At 38.5% G+C, this 24,253-nt stretch overlaps 1 protein-coding gene across 1 annotated transcript in view; it reads right to left on the bottom strand.

Moving 5' to 3' along the window:
• Positions 1-2,567: 2,567 nt before the first annotated feature.
• L2HGDH (L-2-hydroxyglutarate dehydrogenase) overlaps positions 2,568-24,253 on the bottom strand; it is a 43,667-nt gene continuing 21,981 nt past the window's right edge. Inside the window, exons 6-10 of the mRNA XM_021701414.1 lie at positions 24,017-24,051; positions 16,574-16,741; positions 15,485-15,642; positions 14,047-14,178; positions 2,568-3,227 (exon numbers count right to left, since the gene is read on the bottom strand). Coding sequence (XP_021557089.1) covers positions 3,032-3,227; positions 14,047-14,178; positions 15,485-15,642; positions 16,574-16,741; positions 24,017-24,051 — 689 coding nt within the window. The 3' untranslated portion in view covers positions 2,568-3,031. The remainder of the gene's footprint in view (positions 3,228-14,046; positions 14,179-15,484; positions 15,643-16,573; positions 16,742-24,016; positions 24,052-24,253) is intronic.

Genomic DNA, 24,253 nt, shown 5'->3' with positions numbered 1-24,253 from the left:
CCCCCTGCTTGTGTTCCCTCTCTCGCTGTGTCTCTCTCTGTGAAATAAATAAAATCTTTAAAAAAAAAAAAAAAAGGGAAGTATTGTGGGTGCCTGGGTGGCTCAGCGGGTTAAGCATCTGCCTCTGGCTCAGGTCATATTCCCAGGCTCCTGGAACAGAGCCCTGCATTGGGCTCTATGCTCAGCATGGAGCCTGTTTTTCCCTTTCCCTCTCCCTCAGCCCCACCCCCTGCTCTTTCTCTCTCTCTCAAATAAATAAATAAATAAATAAAATCTTTTAAATTAAAAAAATGGAGGTATTAAACACATACAATACTCGATCATAAATTTCAGTTAAAATTAATATGCTATATTTATTTGATAAATAGTAATTTTGTCTTTTTAAAATTTAGAATGGCTTTTGAAAGATAACTTGAATAATCTAAGCACATCTCAAATTTTAAAAGGCAGAGAAAATTGTACCACTAATATTCTCCCACTGAAAAGCATTTTCAAGAAGGACTTACTCAACATTTCTCCCATTTACTCTCTCCTACTTCCTCAATTTATTTAAAGCTACAAGTGCTGCCTGTCAGAAGCAAACCAAAGCAATGCCACAGGAAGCAATAAATGTCATTGTCACTCACTTTCATGGTTTGTTGCTGTAGCTAACTCTGGTCCTGTTACAGTCCACCTGCTGAAATGAAGTTGGAGCAGGCTCTCAGATCATTTGCCCTATAACCCTTATGGGAGGCTTATGCCCAAAAACCAAGCCCTGTAAGAGATAGCATACCAGAATGTCTTCCTAAGAGAAACTATAATTATTTATGAAACTCCAATTTGATTTATTGCCCCCCCCACCTCCCGCAAAGCATTGTGTGTTTATATGTTACATTATATATTCTGCTATGGAACAGAAACAATGTTCCCTGGTGCTCTGGGGTATGAAGATGACACTGAGGTCAGCCAGATATTGTCACCATTACCAAATGGAAAGCCATTTTTGTAAGTGGGAAAGTGCTCCACTTTTTACCTAAAATATAAACCTCATTTTTATATTATACACAAATATAGTTTTTTCATTTTTTTAAAGATTGGCTTCTATTTAAAGCTATGATAGTTCATGTTTCACATACAAAACATTTACTTGAATCAGAGTTTTTATGAAACTAAAAATTATATTCACAACACCAAGGCTCATTAAAATATTTTAATATTAATTTACATTTTTCTTCTCTCAGAAGTACACAAAACTTTTAAATATCATATCAGTATTACACAACAAAACCTGATTGATATAAAGTGTTTTACAAACAGAATAACCTCCACATTCAAAACACTTTCAATAATTTTTTTCACTTGTATTTTTTGGGGGCATAATATAGACCCAAATGGAATAAGGGTTGCTTTAATTAGAATAGTTATTTTTGTAATTTCAACCTTTCACAGCTTAGTATATATGCAATCTCGCTGTTCATGAAACAGAGAATTGTAAAATTTTCCATCTCTTAATAGTCTTGTAATGGAATAGAAAAATATCCTGTGTGTCACATTTCTTGGAGGAATCAGTTGTTACGAAGTACCATTAGGGCTGGTTTCTGAATGCTTTCAAAATGCTCATCCCAAGTGTCAAATAACTGCCTCGTCTATACCTGGGATGTGCTACTTCTTGAACACGAGCTGGTGATACAGCCTTTCAGATTAATGGTTGAGGTAGCTCAAACAATGTAATCACCGAGGCTTGAAGTGAAAAGGAAGAAAACAGAAGTTTTTCCTATCAGTCAAAATGCACATCCTTACTCACCTATCACACAGATTTGGAGAGATAAGAGGAAAGAATGAACAGTGGAAGATTAATCCTGAGAGAGCATATATATGAAGGAATGAATGAAAATGTCTCATCTAAATGATGGTTCTGTAATAAAAGTTTCCGCAATGAGTACGCTGCCATAAATTCATTTCTATTTCTATTTTCCAACTTTCTGAACTGCAAGAATCATTTCAACAGAGACCACACACATATATACAGTATACAGTATTGGCACTGGGCCACAATTTAAAATACTCATGAAGTACACATGAATGTAAGGCACTTTTGCGGTTTACAAAAGTGAATGCCTCAAAGTTAGGTATTTCCCCCAAATGAAGAAATATCCTATAAAAGTTCATAGGATCCCTGAAAACCAAGTAGGCATGAATAATTAGTGATCTTGGCCAACGTTTGAGAAATGTGGTGTGACTGAAAAACAGAGATATAGAGGTAAATAATTTTTAAAATTACAGAGTTCTGTATACCAGTGTCAGGATTCTAAAACTGCTCTCATAAAAAACCTATCAGTTCTAAGTTTTTTTAGTTTCTCAACGACAAAAGACTATAAAGAGTAGGCAAGAACCACTCATGGTGTACTGCTTTAGTGGTAACCCACACTAAGTCAGTTATAAAAAGACTGGGAATAATAAAGCCTTTATGTTTCTTTTGCGAAGTTATTTCTTACAAATATTATAGCTAATATAGGATCTTATTCAAACTACTTAAAAATGTGAAATTTCATATATTTTCTTTAAATCAAGAATTTTAAATTCCCAAATACAAATACCATTGCTCCAAATAATGTGAGTTTTCCTATGACTAATTAAAATTAAAAGGAGGTTTACAACCTACAATATACTATATTTTCTTATTTGGGAGAGAAAAAAAAGCTTAGATATCATAAAGCCAAAAGGTTAAGGGAATAATCAATTTTTTGTGCATTCGTTCCCAGAAATTCTAGAAGAGCCAAATCTCTAGATCATGGTTGGTAAGGAGAGGTCAATAACAAAGTCAGGGATTCAGGACAGATATAACTGTACCTTCCTTCTTTATTCACAAGGTAAAAGAGCATGGACTTTAAAAAATTATTATTTCTATGTTACAGCATTCTAACAATTCAGTTGTTACCTAAACGAGATACCTAAAAATGAGATTTTCAAATCATTTTCCTTAAAGGATGCAATTAGTATATTCTTGTTGCTGAATGTGGAAATTAAAATGCATACCAGCTCCTTACATTATTTACAACTTAAATCTTTGTTGTACTTCATCTGCAATCATTCCAGAAATTGCAAGAGAAGAAGTAGCAGCAGGGGAAGGTGCATTTCTCACATGAAGAATGCGATTTCCAATATCCCCAACTCCTCCATCAAATACAAAATCTTCTACCAGATTTCCATCCCTATCCAGGGCTTGGGCTCTTACTCCAGCTGGACCTCTGCAAAAGCAAGAATGGAAGTCAACTGACTGGAAGAGGTAGGACACTTTACAAATCAGTGGTTTCAAAGTATTCTTAAATCAATAGTCTTTATGGGACGCCTGGGTGGCTCAGTCGGTTAAGTGTCTGCCTTCAGCTCAGGTCATGATCCCAGGGTCCTGGGATCGAGTCCCGCATCGGGCTCCTTGTTCCGCAGGGAGCCTGCTTCTCCCTCTGCCTCTGCCTCTCTCTCTCTATCTCTCATGAATAAATAAATAAAATCTTTAAAAAAAAAAAATCAATAGTCTTTATTCTTCTAAATGCACAATTATGCAGAAACCCAATAGGTTTGTGTTTAGCCAAAGGCTATCAGTTTGTAGCCTGTCAAATATATCCTTAGCCTAGAGCATAATGCCTGCCACATAAGTGTCAATAAATGCTACCAAAGAATACACAAATATTTACTTATAAATATGTTTTTTCCCAAAGTAGCAGATAAATCCACAATTAGAACAGATGACTTAATTTGGATTTATAAGATGAATTTATTATAAAATCAGTCAATGGGAATAAGTCTCTTCTAATACAAAGCAATAAAAATAGAAGTTATGTATGTCAGTTGCATTCCTAAATATCCACTATAGAATTCTATTTATTTTGCATTTTGTTTTGATTGTAAATTAAAATTGGAGAGCAATATCTGCAAATGGCAGCAAGTTATTTTTTGCAGTTTGTTTTTATTTTCAACAGTTTATCAGGATAACCTTCGATTAAACAGAGATGATAGGAAAAGCACAAAAATGAATTAACTTGGCAGCATGTTAATACGGTAAGAGCCTTTACGAATGAAAGTTCTGGCTTCTATAACACTTGAGTTCACAAATTATTTTTTTTTAAGATAATAGTTAAAATTCACAGATGAAATCTGAATAAAATATTTTTGAATCCAAAAGTACCTCCCTTATACAAGACCAAGCAAGGCTGTGTCATATATTGGATTTGTGTGCAATGCGGTGGCCGCAAACGCCCAGTTCCTAAGGGTGAGACATAGGGCAAGCCTGTCCACCATGGCGTTAACTGGCTGAAGTTTGCCCGAGGCCTTCCGTCTGTTGCAGAAGAGCGAGCTAGATGCCACTGTGCAGCTCTGAGAGTCCTGAATTCTTACTGGGTTGGCGAAGAGTCCATGTACAAATTCTTCGAGGTTATCCTCATAGATCCATTCCATAAAGCTATCAGAAGAAATCCTGACACCCAATGTATCACCAAACCACAAGCACAGGGAGATGTGAGGGCTGACACCTGCAGGCCTCAAGAGCCAAGAGCTGTGGCCTTAGAAAGGGTCCCAGGTTCCAGCACACTATGAGTGGTTCTTGCTGTGCGGCACGGAGAAGATGTGATACTCTCCAGCTCCACCATTACTGCTTATAATATTTGTAAAATTCTTACCTAATAAACAATTAGGACAGTCATGTTTGCTTAAACTGTTCTTTGTCTGTTAAAATTAGTTGTCTGCAGATTATTCCATGAATGCATTGTCAAAATTATGGAAGTTAAAGTGCAATAATGTTTGAAGACTATTAAGTGATAGTGTATTTTGTTTCTGATACACACTTTTGTCTTTGCTTTATCTTCTTAGGGAGTTTATATGCCAGTGTTTAAAATGCTGTTTGGTATAATAGGTGTAAAATAAATTCTGTAGAAGTGGAATGCAGAAGCCAGCCATGTCATTTGTTGGTGCATGTAATGATACCTACACTTCATTGGAATGATGTAATGCTCTGCTGGTTTACTCTCAAATGGCTGTTTTTAGAGGTTTGGTAAGAACAAGCTTTTTAAAACTTGGAAATGTGAAGAACATCCTAATCTTTTATCATGATCACATGCAGAATAATAAAGCTAACTAGGGCCCACATTTTGAGGTTGAATCCAATATTCTATTTATATAACTGCTGCTTCTAAAAGAATAGTTTAAAAGAATGCCACCATTTTTAGGAGAATTGAATAAAGCTGTTGTAACAGGGCTCTCTTACAAATGAAAATAAATCCTGCTTAACCTTAAAAAAAAAAATTACCTCCCTTGGAACTGTTCAGAAAACCGAGTTTGAAAACAGCTGCCTTACGGGGGTCCGGCTGGCTCAGCTGGTAAAGCAGGCAACTCTTGATCTGGAGGTTGTGAGTCCAAGCCCCACGTTGGGCACAGAGCTTACTTAAAATAATAATTAAAAAAAAAAAAGAAAACAGCTGCCTCCAAACACACCATGAAGACTCAAGAAATCAGGCAACAATATTAAACATTTTTAGTGATTCTGGGCCAATGAAGATAAGTACTTGAGGAAGACAGAACACTGTAAGAGCAATGCCCCCTAATGATATTAAGATAATGATAACTAATAACTATTATTTACTAAGTGCTTTCTCTGTACTAGGAATTTTCTCTAATTCTCACAGCAACTATAAGAGGCTGATACCATTTATATTTAACAGCAAAGAAACAGAGATTAAATAACTTGCCTGAAGTTACACAGCTCTAACTGTTCCTTTGTATAGAGGTAAATAAGAATTACAACAATAAAGGTAAGTAATCTGCCCTAGAGAAGCCTGCAGGGAATCTGGGCAGGAGATTTTTGAGGTGTAACGATTTCCAAGGAAGAATCAGATACAACACTTAGAACACGAAAAGAACGAGACTGAAGCTGAAATTTCTTCGGGTGAGAATACAGATCAGCTGGTACACTATGTTATCAGCTGGCATGGGCTCCATTTCATACATTCTCACGAGATGAGCTTATCTCAGCTCATCAAAGAAGCATTTCTCCCCTCTTCCTGAACAAAGCTGCTGTTGCTCTTAAGAGCATCTCTAGGAGTTTGCTTGTCTGGCACCTTTTATCTGGCAGAAGGCCAGCATGTAGGGGACACACAGTGGCATGACCAGCCACTGATGTTGAGTGATCAAAATAAAACTTTCCTCTCTTACAGAGGCTTAGTTAGTACATTCCCTTGACTTCCCCTTCTTAGCAAATGTAAGTCAATACTGATTAACAGCAATTACAAATATGTCTATACTTAATTTATTTCTTACAAACACCAATTATCTTCCCAGTGTCCCCTCCCGCCCAAGTGTTCAAAGTGTAATCCAAAGTGTAAAAAACAATATACAATATTGTTTTTCTAAGGACCTCACTTTAGCTCAAAGTAAAGTGAACTACTTAACACGAAATGTTTAAACTACAAAATTCTTCGTGTTCCCTCTTTAGCACTTAATGCAACTTCAGGGTTTTTCTTTGCATGATTATATATATAGGCATTCCCCCACAGAATACCTCATCTTGACATGAGCATTATAACTTGAAATTTCAGGTAAGATGAACCATAACTTTCTTAAGGGCCAACATCTTTTTTTTTTTTTTTAAGATTTTATTTATTTATTTGGCAGGAGAGAGAACACAAGTAGGCAGAGCAGTAGGCAGAGGGAGAGGGAGAAGCAGGCTCCCCGCCAAGCAGGGAGCCCGACGTGGGGCTTGATCCCAGGACCTTGGGATAATGACCTGAGCCAAAGGCAGATGCTTAACCAACTGAGCCACCCAGGTGCCCCAAGGGCCAACATCTTATACAACACCCCCACTTCACCCTCATGTCTAGATTTGTGCCTTAATCATAGTAAGTACTCAATAAGGCTAGAAACTTAATTTTTTGACTTCTAATTCTTTTTTTTTTTTAAGTAGGCACTATAACCAGCGTGGAGCCCAATGTGGGTCCCAAACCCAGGACCTGAGCTGAGATCAAAAGTCGGATGCTTAAATAAGCCACCCAAGTGCCCCTTAACTTCTAATTCTTTAAAAATCTCTTTTAATAGCTGAAAGAACAAGATAGCAAATTTAATATTTGTGAATTCAGCTACATTGACCTGTTTAGTGCTATTGTAGCTATATATTTATAGCTAAATTGAATGGGAATGTAAATTCTAAACCCTTATATATGTCTAGAAACAAAAGATGACTATGTAACTAATGGCATTCCTTCATCTGAAGAGTGCTGTCTTTACTGCTTTATTGTTTTGTGGCAGGCATTATCCTGCGAGTTGGAAAAGAGCTATGAAAGTCTACAACTGACATCTTTGACCAGTTCCAAATAGGACAGTTTAGTATTTTATAAAACTCACCATGGGATCTACTGTTAATCTAAAAATAGAGGTTCACATGAGCATATTGTATAGGGAAAGTAAACTAGTTCATCTTAATTTCCAAACATGAAGCAGGGGCATTTTTGTTACTAATCTTCACCCTAAAAGGATTGATAAGAGAACATGGTTTTTTTGTTTTTTTTTTTTTTAAAGATTTTATTTATTTATTTGAGAGAGAGAATGAGAGAGAGAGAGCATGAGAGGGGGGAGGGTCAGAGGGAGAAGCACACTCCCTGCTGAGCAGGGAGCCCGATGCGGGACTCGATCCCGGGACTCCAGGATCATGACCTGAGCCGAAGGCAGTTGCTTAACCAACTGAGCCACCCAGGCGCCCAAGAACATGGTTTTTTTATGCCCAGTTTTTGAATTTTGTTGAGAACCTGATTTGGGGATTAGAACTTTTTGAGCCTTTGTATGTATATATTTTCTGAGGGCTTGAAAACACAAGCATTCTGTAATGGGAGTTGTGGAGTCCTATACATATTCAATCAAGTGTTTTAATTGTGTTATTCAAATCTTCCAATATTTTACCTGCTTGATCTATCTTCTATCAACAGGTCTTAAAATCACCCACAACTGTAGATTTGTTGATTTCTACTTGCAGTTATGTCCATTTTTATTCTCTGTATTTCGTATCTGTTATTATATGCAACAAGTTTATACTGACCTTCTTTATTGCTAGTAATTTTTGCCTTAAAGTGTATTTTATCTAAAATGACTAGTACTCATTCTTCTCCATCTTCTTCTTCTTTTAAGATTTTATTTATTGGGACGCCTGGGTGGCACAGTTGGTTAAACGTCTGCCTTCGGCTCAGGTCATGATCCCAGGGTCCTGGGATCGACCCTCATCTGGCTCCCTGCTCAGCGGACAGCCTGCTTCTCCCTCTGCCCGCTGCTCCCCCTGCTTGTACTGTCTCTCTCTGACAAGTAAATAAATCTTTTTTAAAAAAGATTTTATTTATTTATTTGAGAGGGAGAGAGAGAGAGAATATAAGCGGTGGGGGTTGGGGGGAGCAGAGGAAGAGGGAGAGAAAGAATCCCAAGCCGAGTCCACACTGAGCATGGAGCCCAACGTGGGGCTGGGTCTCATGGCCCTGAGATCATGACCTGAGCCAAAACCAACAGCTGGACACTCAATCAACTGAGCCACCCAGGTGCTCCTACCTCATCTTTCTTCTAATAAGCAATTTGCCTAGCACACAGATGAATTTTTTTAATCCAACATGACAATTTCTGTCTTAACTACTAAGCACACTTATATTTATTGTAATCACTGATATGTTTGATTTCTACCATATTATTTTATGCTATTTAACCTGATTTTTCTGGGTTTTTCTCACCTCCTTTCTTGACTTAATTGAGTTTTTTTTTTTTAAGGTTCATTTATTTCAGAGAGCGAGTGTGAGTGTGAGCAGTGGGGAGGGGCAGAGGGACAGGGTAGAGAGAATCCCAAGCAGACTCTGCTCTGAGCATGGGGCCAGACCCAGGGTTTGATCTTACCACCCTCAGATCATGACCTGAGCCCAAACCAAGAGTCAGATGCTTAACCAACCGTACTACCCAGGCGCCCCATGAGTTTTTACATTCTTTTTTCCTCCTGTACTAATTTGGAAGTTACATAATCTATTTCCATTCTTGTATTTTGTTTTATTTATTCAGATGGGATTCACCGTACATCCTGTGAATTTTATGTCTTTTTTGTCAATTCTAGGAAATTCTTAAATACTCCTCTTCAAAGTATTGCCTCTTTTCAATTTCTCTGGAAATCCTATGAAATATATAGTCTGGAATCTTCTCATTTTCTTCTCCATGTCTTTTAATTTCTACATCATGCACCTTTATCTTGCAATGTCATTCTCTAATTATTCAGATTTACCTTTCAACTTATTTATTTTCTCTTAAGGTAGGTCCAAACAACTATCTAACTTAGTCATTTGAGTTTTAAAATTTAAGAACTATATTCTTCATTTATAGAAATTCTAATTAGCTGGTTTCCAAATTTGCCCAGATTTTTGGGGGGAGGGAGTCTTATTCTTTTTCATGTTTTCAAGTTACTGGGTTATTTTATGGTTTCTAATATTACTATTATCCATTTAAATTCACTGGGTTACTTTATGGTCTAACATTACTATTAACCAAAGTTATTAGAGGTCTAGTTCTGGTATTTATTCTATCTGCTTATGTCTCACTTACGGTGCTTTATAACTTTTGATGGCAAGGTCCTGTTGAGAACAGCAGAATTTTATCTAGGAGAATTCTATAGGGGTTGGGTTGAAGTTATGTCCCTCCATAAAGGTTTTACATTTGCTTCTATCTGGTGCTCCAGGGGTATTACCACCCTCAAAGAGCTTTTGTTTTTAATGGAAATTTTTAAACACATATAAAAGTAAAATGAATGGCATAATGAACTGCAATCTATATATTACCTAACTTCAACAATAATCAACACACAGCTAATCTTGTTTCATCTACATCTCCACTCACTATCCACCTTTTTTCAACTGAATTATTTTAAACGAAATACCAGATAGCATATCATTTCACTTCATTTCTTTTAAAAGGATTCTTAAAAATAATAATTCAAAACTAGTAACTGTTTTGTATCAACAATATTCAGTCTGTGGTCAAATTACCCTGTCTCTCTAATTTGTTTAAACTGAGAAAGGGAGAAATGGTTAGTTTGAAGAAGGATCCAAACAAGTCTAGACCTACTTTTTTTTTTTTTTTTTAAGTAATCTCTACACCCAACGTGAGGTTGGAACTCATGACCCGACCAAGAGTCTCATGTTCTATAAACTGAACCAGCCAAGCACTCCTGGATCTACTTTTTAAGTTAATTTCTCAGCTTAAGGTTCCTAGATCAAGATGGTAGTATAAATTCAAACTCTAAGCACTTGTGAGGGCAGGCCCAAGCTTCTAGATTTTTAGGAGATTCCACCCACCGCCCCGCCACACACACACACACACTCCCCCTACCCCCAAGACCAGGCAGACAAAATTTTCCTTAACACTTCCTGGTGCCAAGAGGATTTTTTTTTTTTTTTCTAGATTTTCTCTTCACTGAAGGTATAGCCCTTCAAGAGCCCCTGGCTTTACACAGGGGTCTCAGTTCCAAGTTTTTACCTATTATAGACAGGCCTCCTTCCCAGCATTTGAGCAGCAATTAAAATATAAGTCCCTAATGTTTTATACCCTGCTTTCCGTGGTGGATACATGAGCTTATACAACCACCAAAATCTACTGAGCACTTAAGATCTGCATATTTTATTGTATGTAAATCATGTATCAAATAAAAATAAAGCTCAGTTATATTTGCATGAAAATCAGCAAATCTACCCCCCTCCTACCCAGAATATCAGTACCAATTCTTCTTAGTACACAGGTTTTCAGTTTTCTCTTTGTTTTTGCTCCTGGGATGCTCCTTACTTTGTTGCATTCACAACTATAATGTATTTCAAGGGATTTTTATATTTTCTCCTGACTCTTGAGTATTTTGTAGTGCGAGGGTTGCCAAGTTCTCTAGACTCATTGTTCTCAACCAAGGGAGATTTTACCCCCTAGAGGACATTTGGCAATGTTTGGAGACATTTTTGGTTGTAACTCGTAGAGTAGTGGGTAAAGTCCTGAGATACTGCTAAACATTCCATAATGAACTGGACAGTCTCCCACAACAAAGAATTATTTGGACCAAAATTTCAATAGTGCCAAGACTGGGAAACCTTGATCTAGATCACCTTAATTGTAGGAATGTTTGGCTTTCACCTTTGCCTTTCACAATGACATAGTATAGTCTTTAGCTATCACTCACCATGAAAACATCTTGCCTGAAAACTTACTCTAAAATTCCCCAAATAAGACATTTTTAAAAATGAAATGTGGGAAAAAGAGGGGATCCTGGCATATGTGTCTTCATCTTTTCCACTCTTACAGTACTAACAGATAAAAACTGTTAAATTACCATGTCAAAATTAATCACAGAACAAATGAAAGGACTTCAGAGTTAAAATTAAGAACCTTAGAAATCATCACTTAACAATGAGAAATGTATTTGACAGATTATACCTAGTACACCTATTTGACAGATTATAACTTTACATTCCAATCCAATGTTCGCCAGTAAATTATTGCCCCAAATGCTCTGGCTAAGCAGTAAGAAGTCAAGCTGGATGCCCTTCGGTGGCAATTTAAGGACACTATCTTAAGCTAAATATCCCACTGAAAGTGCAGCTTCAGTTCTCTTTGACTATCTAAAACTGCTTAATATGCTTCTGCCTCAGTATTAATGATAGAGCATTTATGGTTTTACTACACTGAGGGGCAAGACAGGCAGGACTTGAACTTCAAAATGTGGGAAAGTCTAGTGATCTTATTTTATTATTATTATTTAATATTGCAGGCATATAAAGAGGTACAGAGAATAACATAATCACCTTTTTTTTTTTTTTTTACTAAACAGCTGAAGAAATAAAGCTCATAGATATGACAGAAGCCACCTATGTAACTCTGACCCCATCCCCTTCTCTCCCCAGAGGTGACCACTCTCCCGAATTAGGTGCTTATTACTCCCATGCTCGTTACTATTTTCACAGGACATATACAATCCATAAACTATATATGAAATGATATCAAACATATTTTCTACAACTTCCCTTTTGCTACTGATAATTTCCTTCTTTTAATAGCTACAGGAATCAAGGGAAGGAGTATATGAAATTGCTGAATGTGTTCAGCTTCTGTCTCCAAAGAGAAACGCTCTGATCAGGTTGAATTTGTCCCTAAATATACCTGTCTACAGTGCTGTGTGCCCTTTTCTGCTACATGCTAATGAATCTGGAAAATGAAATTCACACCCTTACACCCAGAGACAGGAATACTCACCAAAACCCAGTTCTACCATATAGAATCCACTGGTCTAAGGAGTTTTCACTTCTATTAAAGTGTGGTAATAGAATATGGGTAGTGAATTCACTGCAACTGTTCATATACAGAATTCACTATGTCCACCTATTGTGGGCTTTTTGTTTTTGTTTTTTTAAAAATTTTACTTAGGGGTGCCTAAGATGGTTAAGCGTCTGCCTATGGCTCAGGTCATGATCCCAGGATCCTGGGATCGAGCCCCACATTGAGCTCCTGGCTCAGCGGGGAGCCTGCTTCTCCCTCTCCCTCTGCCTCTCTCCCTGCTCATACTCTCTCTATCTCTGTGTCTCAAATGAATAAATAAAATCTTTTAAAAAATTTATCTGTTTATTTGAGAGAGAGAGAGATTAAGAAAATGAGTGGGAGGAGGGGCAGAGGGAGAAGCAGACTCCCTGTTGAGCAGGGAGCCCGATGTGGGGGCTCAGTCCCAGGACTCCGGGATCATGATCTGAGCCAAAGACAGATGCTTAACCGACTGAGCCATCCAGATGCCCCCACCTATTGTGTTTTTTAAGGAATATTAATAGCAATAACAGATACCAGATTTCACCAATCTATTTTCAGATATAAAACATAAGGAGTCTGCTAAGGCAGACCACTGAAAACACAGAAGCCTTTATTTATAGGTGAGTGAAAGAAAAGAAAGCCTAGATATTTTTATCCCTTCCATTTCAGGAGGTGAGTAGAAGGACTGAGAGAGATAAGAGTAAAAACATTAGCTGGGTTTTAATAGTTCTTCTAAGGATTCAAAGAGGCTGGGCTGAGAATGGTACCTTACAGTCAGATTTAGACCATGACACTCAGTTCCCCTAAGGGAGACAGCTGACATGATTATTGCTCTCTTTCCAGGCAAGTTCAGCAGCTGTTACTGAGAAGACAGACACTCAGTACCCTAGAGATTCATGGAGGGATGGATTCACGGACAGAGAGTACTTCAAAATACATTGCTGATTAGGCCTAACAATAGCTTGGTCAGGGAAAATGGTGAACACCCTAAAATATCACCAAAGAGAAAAAGAAAATAGGCTTGGGTGATATTTAGGACAATGTACAGCTCAAGTCCAGAGAGCCTTTTATCCTTGAGAAAAGTTATCCTTCCTTTTTAAGTTATCCTTCCTTGGCTTCACATCCCTGGAGCACTAGGACTCAGACTGACTGTTAATCACACTACTTCCCACTTCTGGCCTGCAGCTACAATCCCTGAGTGGAGTAGGACCCAAGAAAGAACAAAAGAGGAAGAAAGGAAGATGTCATGTATAGAAGTATGTCTAAAAGGTTGTAAAATGCAATCAAAACATAATGTTTTCTGTGTTTCTTACCTAGTTAACATGGTGATCGATGATGTTATACAGAATTAAAATCAAAAGGCTTTGCAATGACAATAGTGAGTAGCCAGGGAGATTAAAAAATTTCAGGCAAGATGTTTTTATCATGAGTGACAGCTAGACATGAAGGTGAAGGTGGCATCCCAATATAGCTGCAGTGGACATTTGAGTTTAATGCTGTAAGGTAGCCTAGAACATTATAAATGCACCTAGTTCGGGCACTAAGGGCCAGGATGCAGCAAGGCCTGATGCCAGAACTGCAAAGGGAACTCAACAGCTTGCTGGGAAAGAGAGGACACACAAAGATTCAGTGGGCACTCAGACTCTGCAAGTGTGCTTATAAATCACCAAGTCAGAACCACCTCCTAGGGTCACCTAGGTCATGACCATATTTGCAATCCTCATAGCTTTTCCTTACCTCAGTATATCACTGACAGTAATTTCAGGGATAAACTTTTGAAGGTGCTTCACTGTTGCACTGAGAAAACAGGCTTTATACATTTCGTTAACTCCATAGGAAAAATTCTGGAACACCAATTTAATCAAGCCACTGAAAGCAAAAAAAAAAAAAATCTTTATGAGAGAAAGCAATTCTTTATTACTACAAAACATCTTTACAACTATGAGATTTGGGGGGGTGGCATCACAGAAATATAGGCAAAATCAGAAAAAAAAACACATATTAAAAGAAAATCAACTTTTGGTCAATATAAGAAGGAAACTTCATCAAAGAAATGAATACCTTCCAAACTTAAATTCCCAGGGAATGCTGGTTTCAAATTGGAATTCTATAAAGCCTGCCAAAAGCAAGGTTTTCTAATGCAAATGTTACACGCTTTCAAAACCATACCTAAAAGGCATTAACAGACCTTTAAATCAGAGCCATTAAGCAAATGGGAGTATCTACTCTATCTTTCTTTAGTCAGCCAGAGGTAAGATACTCCAGATCCTCAAGTGAGACTCTACGGAGCCTGTGTGTACATATATATGCTTTTATAAGCACACATGCTAGGAAGCCCCATCCTAAAATTTCTGTTTCAGAATCAGTAAGGGTGAAACTCGAGTACAGCTTGACAAGCTTTCTAGTGATTTTGATGTGAAACCCTCTACAGCACAACACTGTTAAAAGGACCAAACAAAATACCTCACTGAGTTATTCTTTACAATAATAAATAATCTGCCATCTAGGTTAACACAATTTATTGTTAGTTTTCCACGAAAGGAAACAACTTTGTTTATCAGCAATTTCTCCAGTGCTTTTCAAAATAATGGTGACTGGCTTGAAATGATCTTATCAATGTAAGGCATCTACTAATTTTGAAAGAACTTTTTTTTTCCCAAACTCAACTAGATTAGCCAAACAAGATTTGGATTGTCAGATAAGTGTTTGGCTCTTGGTCTTGTTCTTTTTGACTAAGACACTACCCCGGCTCATCAGAATTTTCTTTTTTCTTTCTTTTTTTTTTTTTAAGATTTTATTTATTTATTTGACAGAGAGAGAGAGCCAGAGAGCACTAGCGGAGGGAATGGCAGAGGGAGAGGAAGAAGCACCCTCCCCAGTGAGCAGGGAACCCAATGCAGGCTCGATCCCAGCCCCTGGGATCATGACCTGAGCCAAAGGCAGACGTTTAACCATCTGAGAAACCTAGGCATCCTAGAATTTTCCTGAAGTAGTTAAAACATTATGTTTATTCTACAAAGCTCCTAATCTGGATTAATAAAAAAAAATCAATGTACCAATTACAAATACGAGGATTTACCCAATAAATAGAATATCAAGAAAGACAAAATTTCCCACATTAAAAATAGAAGCATACAAAATCTTTTTTTTTTTTTTTTTACATAAATAAAGTTACCTCTTGATAATTACATCCATAACATCTCTGGCACTGAAGTCAAAGGGTTTGTAGCCCTCTCGTTTAAAGGCAAGAACCGCATTAGGCCCTAGCCAAATACTACCATCCATCCTCGGTGTGAAGTGAACCCCTAGGAAAGGAAACCGGCTATCTGGGACCTACGGATTTAACATGGCAGAGTTATCATTTCATATTGCATTCTATTATACATACAAACACTCAACTAGTAATATAAAACACTTTCTTCCAATGCATTTAGGTTGCATTACTTTTGATCTGTTATTCAGATATTCCTTTCTATATTTACATGCTTCTGCCTAGAAATGCCACACAGGAAACAGTGATGCTATTGACACTAATATATACTGTCCCATGTGTTCCTCTTTCTGGATTAAAAAAAAGAGAGAGAGAGAGAAAACTGTCCTAGTTCAGGTTATTCCCCACTCCCCAGCCCCTCACCCAAAACTAGGAATGTATGTGGCTGGCAAGTAAAATCAGCGCTGCCAGGAAAAAACACTCATTTATAGTATAGGCTTTTAGAAAGTGGAAATGCATTAGGTTGAAGCAGATAAAATGTATGTTTTGGCACCATCGAAAACATTAAATAGCTGAATAGTGGCAATTTCATCTGGTTCAACCTAGTAGTTCCAGAGAGAAGACTAAATTCTTCATGTAAATGGCTCTGTCTATACCATGAAACTACAGAGTGGTCACATCCCCTTTTCTGCACCTATCGATCCTGAACTGAGATCTTTCTCAGCTGGGTATCTGGGCATGCTATAAGGGAAAGTTCTCTTATGTGCTCCTTCCACCAGAGAGGGGGAGGAATTGGGTTCTTCATAGTCCCTCCCATGGTACACTCTGCTTTCTAGAGACATGCACTTGTAGGCACTTAATTACAATTTCATTACCATGATTTCAGAATAAAGATTTAGGGATTTAATGACAAGTGAAACAGGTGAAATGCTTGTCCAAAAAGCACTTCAAAATAGCTCTTAACTTCTGACCCAAGTAAAAGTTTTTGTTTCGTTCCCTTTTTGCCCACAGCCATCTGGAGAAGGGTGAGAAGGCAGAAGCATCATTACCTACCGGATAAATATTTCCTTTTACAAGATAGCATTTTTCTGGCTTCAAGAGCAGGTAATCTCCCCGGAATGGTACAATTTGAGGATCAGGATTACAGCCACTCAACTCTGAAATACGGTCCGAGTAAAGTCCTGCACATGTCACAACATACTGACACTGAACTTCCTCTCCCTAGTGCAAAAGAAAATAAACAGTAGCAAGTAGAGAGGAGAAAAATAGGTCAAGGGGGGAAAAGAGATGATAGAAAGGATAGTAAGGGTACAGAAATGGACTTTTTTCTTTTTATTTCTTTTTTTTTTTTTAAAGGTATATCCATGTTTTTTTTTTTTTTTTTTAAAGATTTTATTTATTTATTTGACAGAGAGAGACACAGCGAGAGAGGGAACACAAGCAGGGGGAGCGGGAGAGGGAGAAGCAGGCTTCCCGCTGAGCAGGGAGCCCGATGCGGGGCTCGATCCCAGGACCCTGGGATCATGACCTGAGCCGAAGGCAGATGCTTAACGACTGAGCCACCCAGGCACCCCTCTTTTTATTTCTTTTAAAAGAAGAAATTAAGTACAAGTATCAGCAAAATAAGTTCTTCAGCATTTAGGTAGCAGCTAGAAACTTACGGTATTAGCATGCAAGAAGATGTCACCTTAAATTTTGTACTTTAGAGGTACAATCATTGACGTTTCAAGGATACTTAAGTTAGACAAACACACACCCCTATTTTACTAAGAACTACCATGAAACTTAACTATCCGCTGTATTAAGAAGCAAACTTCATTTAAATGGATGGCTCCCACCAATATGGCCTCCTCTGTATTTCAGACAATTTCTGTCATATCTATGAGTAACTACCCTGTTACTCTCAGGTTGCTTCCCACTCAATAATCTTGCTCAAATCCAACCCACCAACCAATTTCTCCTTCCTGATCAATATGTACTTTGTAAATTGAGGCTACTTTTGAAATCGCATCCTTTTTTTTTTTTTTAAGATTTTATTTATTTATTTGACAGAGAGACAAAGTGAGAGAGGGAACACAAGCAAGGGGGAGTGGGAGAGGGAGAAGCAGGCTTCCCGCGGAGCAGAGAGCCCGATATGGGACTTTTGATCCCAGGACGACCATGACCTGAGCCGAAGGCAGTTGCTTAACAACTGAGCCACCCAGGTGCCCTGAAATCTCATCCTTTCAATCCACACTTACTGAGAACCCACACTATAGTTAAGGTTTGCTTTAATGATTAGAAGACTACTAATCTTAGGCTGCTATATTTTCCCATAAATTTTATTTTGTGATCATCTGCATATTTTTTGCTCTACCCTGCCAGCATTAGCCAATTTGTCACCCTATTTCCTAAATGATTTCATTTAACCCCAATTCCCTACCACACTCTAATTCCCATCTCTTTAATTCCTACAGATTAAATAAGAAAAATTTAATTAAAAATTAAAACTAGCGCCCCCCCCCTTGCTCCAGGTAATTTCCTGTCCCTAGACTTCTTTCTCATAAAACCTGTTTCTGAAGCCTCAGAGCTACCTGTCTTGACATTCTTTCTTTCCAGCCCTTACTGATTCAGCCTTATTCTATCTCTGTATCTTATTTTGCCTCGCTACAAAGGTAAGCTTCTTTTCAAGTTATACAACTTACACTTCCGACAAAAGTCAGATAAAACTTTTTCATAGTGAATTCAAATCAGCTAAGCTAAACCATGATAGTTTTAAGATCTTTGAAGTAAAAGAGCTATGTCAACAAAAAAAAAAAAACAAGAAAAAAAGCCTTCTTCTAAATAGGTTAATAGCTTTCCAGTTCATCTAGAGGTATACCAAAAGTACTTGAAATATTTTTATGTGAAATAAATCTACTAGTTCCTACTTGAAAGGTCAGCTATTCTTTTGTTCTTGGAACATAAAATGTAAATAAGACTTATGATAAATGCAAAAATAAGACAATTTGTAGAATGGTACCACCATGCAATAACCTAGAAATTCTCTTTTAAAAACTCAGGGAACAGTTCCAAAGAAAGAAATGACTAAAAACTTTCATAGATCCCTGAAATAATTTTATGCCAAACATGAAATAATAATTAAATTCAGTAATACATTAATTTCACATCCAAAATCAAAATTTAGGCAAACACTGAATGATGCACTTGTTCAAACAAAAATTTCTTTAAAAAAATAAACTATGCATCTCTCTTGCTATTTCAGAAGTGAAAAAGACTTTTTCCCCGTATATAACATATAAATCTTTAGTTTGCAAATCCTCTCCCCCAAAATTTATTTATTTATTTATTTTTTAAGAGAGGGAGGAGGGGGAGGGGCAGAGGGAAATGAAGAGGGAGAATCTTAAGCAGGCTCCGTGCCCAGCACGGAACCTGACACAGGGCTCGATCTCACAACCTTGAGATCATGACCTGAGCTAATATCAAAAGTTGGACATTTAACCGACTGAGCCACCCAGGCACCCCCCCAAATTTATTCTTAATTTAACCTCTTTTAACCTCTCATAAAAGCACAGACATTCAACTTGATAAGTTGACTCAAAATTTTTAATTATTAAAAAAATGTTTGGGCGCCTGGGTGGCTCAGTCAGGTAAGTGTCTGCCTTCCGCTCAAGTCATGATCCCAGGGTCCTGGGATCAAGTCCCACGTTGGGCTCCCTGCTCAGTGGGGAGTCTGTTTCTCCCTCTGCCTGTCACTCCCCCCTGTTCATGATCTCTCTCTCTCTCTCTCACACTCTCTCTCTCAAATAAATAAAATCTTTTTCAAAAGTAAATAAAAATAAAAATGTTTAATTATATTTATACTAAAGGTAAATGCCAAAATAAAAGGCAACAGCTATAGCAACTGTGGGTGAAATACATATTCACTGGTATCCCAGAGGCCCCTGCATATCTTCTATCACATGATGCCATACTCTAGTGAAAATGGCCCTTCCGATGAGGGCGGGAGCAGAAATAGACTTTTAATCCTTCTTTGAATGGAGATCCTGGATGCTCTGTCAGTCACTTGGGCCACATGACCCAGTAGATCTGATGGTAATCAGGGTGTCTGTGGCAGACAGCGATGTTTTATGGAGACTTTGGTAGGTCCCTATAGGCAAATCACAACACAGAACTTTAGGATTTTGGAGGAAAGTTATACCATCTGCAGATAACTGTTTTCCTTTTGAGAAAGTGCTTCTGGCTTTGACTCAACACTTGACCACAGATCACTAAGTTACCATGTGAACTATACATTATTAACTGTATGTTGTCTGACTCACCAAGCCACAAAATTGGGTGTGTACAGCAGTACTCTGTCATCAAGGGGTAGCAGAATATACAAGATCAGGGAGGTACAGGTCCTGCAGGCATACATAAGTTACAGAGGCAGGTGGCTCAAATTCCTATGGCCCCTAGTCCTGCTAAATTACCTCCTCCTTTCCAAGTTGCCGTTGTGGCCCTATGGGAAGGTCTCCATGATCAGTTGACCAAGGAAGGAAAAACACAGGCCTGGTTTACACATGGTTCTACACAACATTCTCACACTTGAAACTGAACAGCTACAAACCAGAGCCCCACTCAGGAGTGACCCTGAAGGACTGACAGGGAAATCTTCCCAGTGGGCAGAACTTTGAACACCATACCTGTTGTTTACCTCACCTAGAAGGAAACATGGATAGAAGTACAGATCTATACTGCTTCATGTGCAGTAACTAATGCTATGGCTGGTTGGTTAGGAAAAGGAGCTCTGGAAAAAAGGTATGCAAATGGACCTCTCCAAACAGGCTCAGTCAGTAAAGATATTTGAGTTCCATGTGAATGCTCACTCAGAGTAACCATGGCAGATGAAGATTTTGATAATCAGTAGACAGGATGACCTGATCTATGTATGTTAATTAGCCTCTTTCCCCAGGCACCCCTGTCCTTACTCAATGGCTCCCTGAACTAAATGGTTAGAGCAACAAGGATGGGGGTAATGCATGCGTTCAGCAACATGGACTTACTCCCCAAGGCTGATCTGCCTATAGCCACTGCTGAATGCTCAATCTGCCAACAGCAGAGATCAACAGAGCTACTGATATGGTCCCTGGCCCACTTCAATCAAAAAAAAAAAAAAAAAAAAGAAAAAAAGAAAGAAAGAAAAACCAGCATTTAGTCCTCACTGAAATAGATACTTGCTCTGGATATAGATCTGTCTTCCCTGCTTACAATGCTTCTGAGGAAACCACCATCTGTGAACCTACAGGATGTGTTATTCACCATTATGGTATTTTGCCCAGAAGCATTACTTCTGATCAGTGAGCTTATTTTACAACAAATGAAGTATAACAATAAGTTCATTCTTGTGGAATTCACTGATCTGACCATTTTCTCCATCGTCCTGAAGCTGCTAGGTGACAGAAAGTAGAATGGGTTTTTGAAGATTCAAAACAGAACTAGCTGGCTGGCAACACCTTGCAGGGCTGGGGCAATGTCTTTCAGGATGCTCTATATGATTAATATATGGTGTTGCTTCACCCAGAGCCAGGATTCACAGGTTTAGAAATCAAGAGGTAGAAATGGGAGAAATGGGAGTAGCTCCTTACTACTACAATAATTCACTAGTGAAATTTTTGCTTTCTATCCCCACAATTTTGGGCTCTGGTGTTTAGAAGTCTTGATTCCCAAGGGAGAAATGCTTCATTAGAGAATAAAAAATGGTTCCATTATCCTCTAAGTTGATACTGCCATACCGGACCACTTTGGGTTCCTTGTATCAGGGAATCAACAGGCAGAAAGGATTACTGTACTGAAGGGGGAAACTGGAAATGAGTCTCAAGGAGAATTAGAGTTGCTACCACACAGAGAGTGCTAGGGATGATAAAGAGAAATATGTCCCGAATATAGATCTCCTGGGGGTCTCAGTATTTCTACATACTGATATAAAAGTTAATGGAAACCACCACAACCCAAAATAGGCAGGGCTACTAACGGCACAGACACTTCAGGAATGAAAGTTTGAGTTCCCCCACCAAACCGGAACATGACTAGCTGAGATGCTTGCCAAGGGCAAAGGAGCTATGAAATATGTAGTAGAAGGAGGAAATTATAAATATCAGCCATAACCATGTGATCATTGAGGGAAATGAAGAATGTAGTGGTTACGAGTATTTCTTCCTGACTTTGAAATAAATATATTTGACTATATATTACCCAATTCTTTCTTTATCCTCATTGTTACGGATTGAATTGTGTCCGTAATTCCACAAGTGCATATGTTGAAGTCCCCGCTCTTAAGGTGACCGTATTTGGAGATAGAGCCTTTGGGGAGGTAGTTAAGATTATATGAGGTCGCTTAATCTGTCTGGTATGACTGGTGTGCTTATAAGAGTAAGATAATTGGGGTGCCTGGGTGGCTCAGTCGTTAAGCGTCTGCCTTCGGCTCAGGTCATGATCCCAGGGTCCTGGGATCGAGCCCCGCATCGGGCTCCCTGCTCCGAGGGAAGCCTGCTTCTCCCTCTCTCACTCCCCCTGCTTGTGTTCCCTCTCTTGCTGTGTCTCTCTCTGTCAAATAAATAAATAAAATCTTAAAAAAAAAAAAAAAGATAATAGAGACTGCTCTCTCTGCATATGTGCATGCACAGAGAAGAGAATACATGGGGACACAGCAAGGTGGCCATCTACAAGCCAAGAAGAGAGATCTCACCAGAAACCAAGTCTGATAGCACCTTGTTCTTAGACTTCGAGCTTCCAGAACTGTGAGAAAATAATTTCTGCTCTCTAAGCCACCCAGTCTGTGGTATATGGTAAACAAGAAGACTCATATACCCATCTCTACCATTTTTCCATTATCTAACACGAGGCTTCTCCATCTCAGTGCCACTGACATTTGGGGCCAGATACCTCTTTGTTGTGGGGGCCTATCCCTCACATCCAGCATCCGTGGCCTCTACCCACTAAATGACAGTAGCGCTAACCCCCTCCATCAATTGTGACAACCAAAAATGTCTCCAGACATTGCTGAATATCTCCTGGGTGGCAAAATCACCTCCAGTTGAGAGCTTTTGATCTAATATATTTAAGTAGTGGGTAACCTTACATCTCAGTATTTAAGTTAAAGGATCTCGAAGAGGGAATGTGACTCAGCTAAAAAGAAATGAAAATCACCCAAAGATGGATTGAGTGGACTTCGTATCTTTTTTGGAGAGTTAGCATGTCTTCAGTTGTATAAAAGATAGCTGCATCGTGTTAGGTGGAATCATAATTTTTGCTACTGTCTGTATTTGGTAGTTAAATGTGGTCATAAGTAAATGGATGCCAAGTTGAAAAGGGATGGACTGCGGGTGTTTAACCTTGTCAATTTGGTTAAGCTGGGAACTATAACAGATAGAATCCCCTTCCTTATAATGGTTTCAACTTAAAGTTGACCAAAACAGGAATTGCATATGATTTGGCAGGCAAAAGTAAAGCAGCAGCCATTATTCTCTGAAGGTCATTCCAGTCCAGGGTGGTGACAAAAACCCACTGCTAAGTGAATTACAGCTCCATATCTAGCTCTGCTTCCCAACTATTGATCCTACTGACCAAGTGCTGCCCTCTCCCACTACTTGCGTGAGAGGCAAGAGGTCCCCCAGAATGTTTCATGAGCTTCCCATTTGCAGTCCCACTTTAGCAGTTGGACACACTTGGCTTCGCAGACTGGCTGGAGATGCCTATGATCTACCAACGCCCCTTCTGAACCCGTGCTTCCTCAGATCCCTTCACAATTGTGTAAGACCTAATTCCTGTAATAAATCCTACAACCTCATTAATGACTCTACTCACGTGACTGAACTCTGATCAGAGAATATACAGCAAATGCAATGCTTCTGTGCCATTCAATAGCTCTTGTTTTAGACTACATGGAGATGAAGGAAAGCAGTTCATTTCCCTCTGAGCAATCTGCCCTCCACCAAAGTCCTCTAACTGGGAGAGAGTTAATAAGTTAATGCAGCTAAGTAGGCAGAGCAAATAAAATATTTATCAGTTTTGCCTTAAATACACCAAGCGCTTATAATCATATTCTTCGCTGGAACAATCACTTTGTGAAGATATTTTCGGTTGAAACCCTTCTTAAAAAGCAAGCTTTTAAACTGCTCTCAAAGAATTTCTCTCAGAGTAACTTCTACATTAGGCAAAATTCATCCAAGGACACAGAAAAGAGCCCTGTGATTAATTCAACTTTTTTTTTTTTTTAAGATTTTATTTATTTATTTGAGACAGAGAGAATGAGAGAGAGAGCGCACATGAGAGGGGGGAGGGTCAGAGGGAGAAGCAGGCTCCCCGCCGAGCAGGGAGCCCATGCGGGACTCGATCCAGGGACTCCAGGATCATGACCTGAGCCGAAAGCAGTCGCCCAACCAACTGAGCCACCCAGGCGCCCTAATTCAACTTTTTAAGGGAGGAGAGGGAATGAAAGTAGATAAAGTAGATGCAGGTAGTGTTAAGAATCTTTACCTTTGTATTCCTTATAACGATTGGATATTTCGTCCCTGAAAAAAAAAGAATTAGTGAAAGATTTATTTTTAGTAAAAGAGGGCCTACATTTTTGAAATATTATACTAGTAACAAATTTAAACAATTTTCTTATCTTGTAACCATGAGTGCCTCCCACTTTTCATTCTAAAGCTTTTTATGAAGTAACAAGATTAAACTAGTTCATATTTGATAATATATAAAACTCTGGCCTCTTTT

This window comes from Neomonachus schauinslandi, chromosome 9 (genome assembly GCF_002201575.2).
Source record: "Neomonachus schauinslandi chromosome 9, ASM220157v2, whole genome shotgun sequence".
In the NCBI taxonomy this organism is placed as follows: domain Eukaryota; kingdom Metazoa; phylum Chordata; class Mammalia; order Carnivora; family Phocidae; genus Neomonachus; species Neomonachus schauinslandi.
Note: the sequence above shows the minus strand (reverse complement) of the source record. Positions and strands in the feature narration are given on the sequence as shown.